This window comes from Fulmarus glacialis, unplaced genomic scaffold (assembly GCF_000690835.1).
Source record: "Fulmarus glacialis isolate BGI_N327 unplaced genomic scaffold, ASM69083v1 scaffold27942, whole genome shotgun sequence".
NCBI lineage: Eukaryota > Metazoa > Chordata > Aves > Procellariiformes > Procellariidae > Fulmarus > Fulmarus glacialis.
In genome coordinates this window covers 34,211-34,625 of record NW_009198939.1, presented here as the reverse complement: position 1 = coordinate 34,625, position 415 = coordinate 34,211, and the positions used below count along the sequence as shown (strand labels likewise).

At 53.3% G+C, this 415-nt stretch overlaps 1 protein-coding gene across 1 annotated transcript in view; it reads right to left on the bottom strand.

Annotated features, from left to right (window-relative positions):
• ARHGAP25 (Rho GTPase activating protein 25) overlaps nt 1-415 on the bottom strand; it is an 18,389-nt gene that overhangs the window by 12,581 nt on the left and 5,393 nt on the right. Inside the window, exon 4 of the mRNA XM_009573083.1 lies at nt 276-411. Coding sequence (XP_009571378.1) covers nt 276-411 — 136 coding nt within the window. The remainder of the gene's footprint in view (nt 1-275; nt 412-415) is intronic.

Genomic DNA, 415 nt, shown 5'->3' with positions numbered 1-415 from the left:
AGTTAAAACATCTTCCTAGCTGGTAACTGTTGGGTTTTTTCCAGCACCCTGTTGCTTGGGCACGGAGGGACCAAGCCCCCAGCAGGGCTTGCAGGCACTTTAAGTGTTTAAGTGCCTAGATGAATCTGATCAGGACCTCTCATCTCTGTTACTGCCCAAAGGCAGGAAACCTCTTTAATACCCTACTCCAGACCCATCCCAAACCATTTCCCTACGAGCAAAGTTGCAAAAAGGGGGAGATTGAGGACCGGCAAAGCCCGGTGGCCTCATCCTACCTGTGGTTTGACATCATCCTCGTCCTTGTAGTAGTAAAGCTGCTGGCCCTTCAGCACGAAGTACCGCTGCTGCCAGTTCTTGACGATGGAGCGCTGCTTTTTCAGCCAGCCGATCTTCAGGGGCCGCTCCAGCGGGCTGG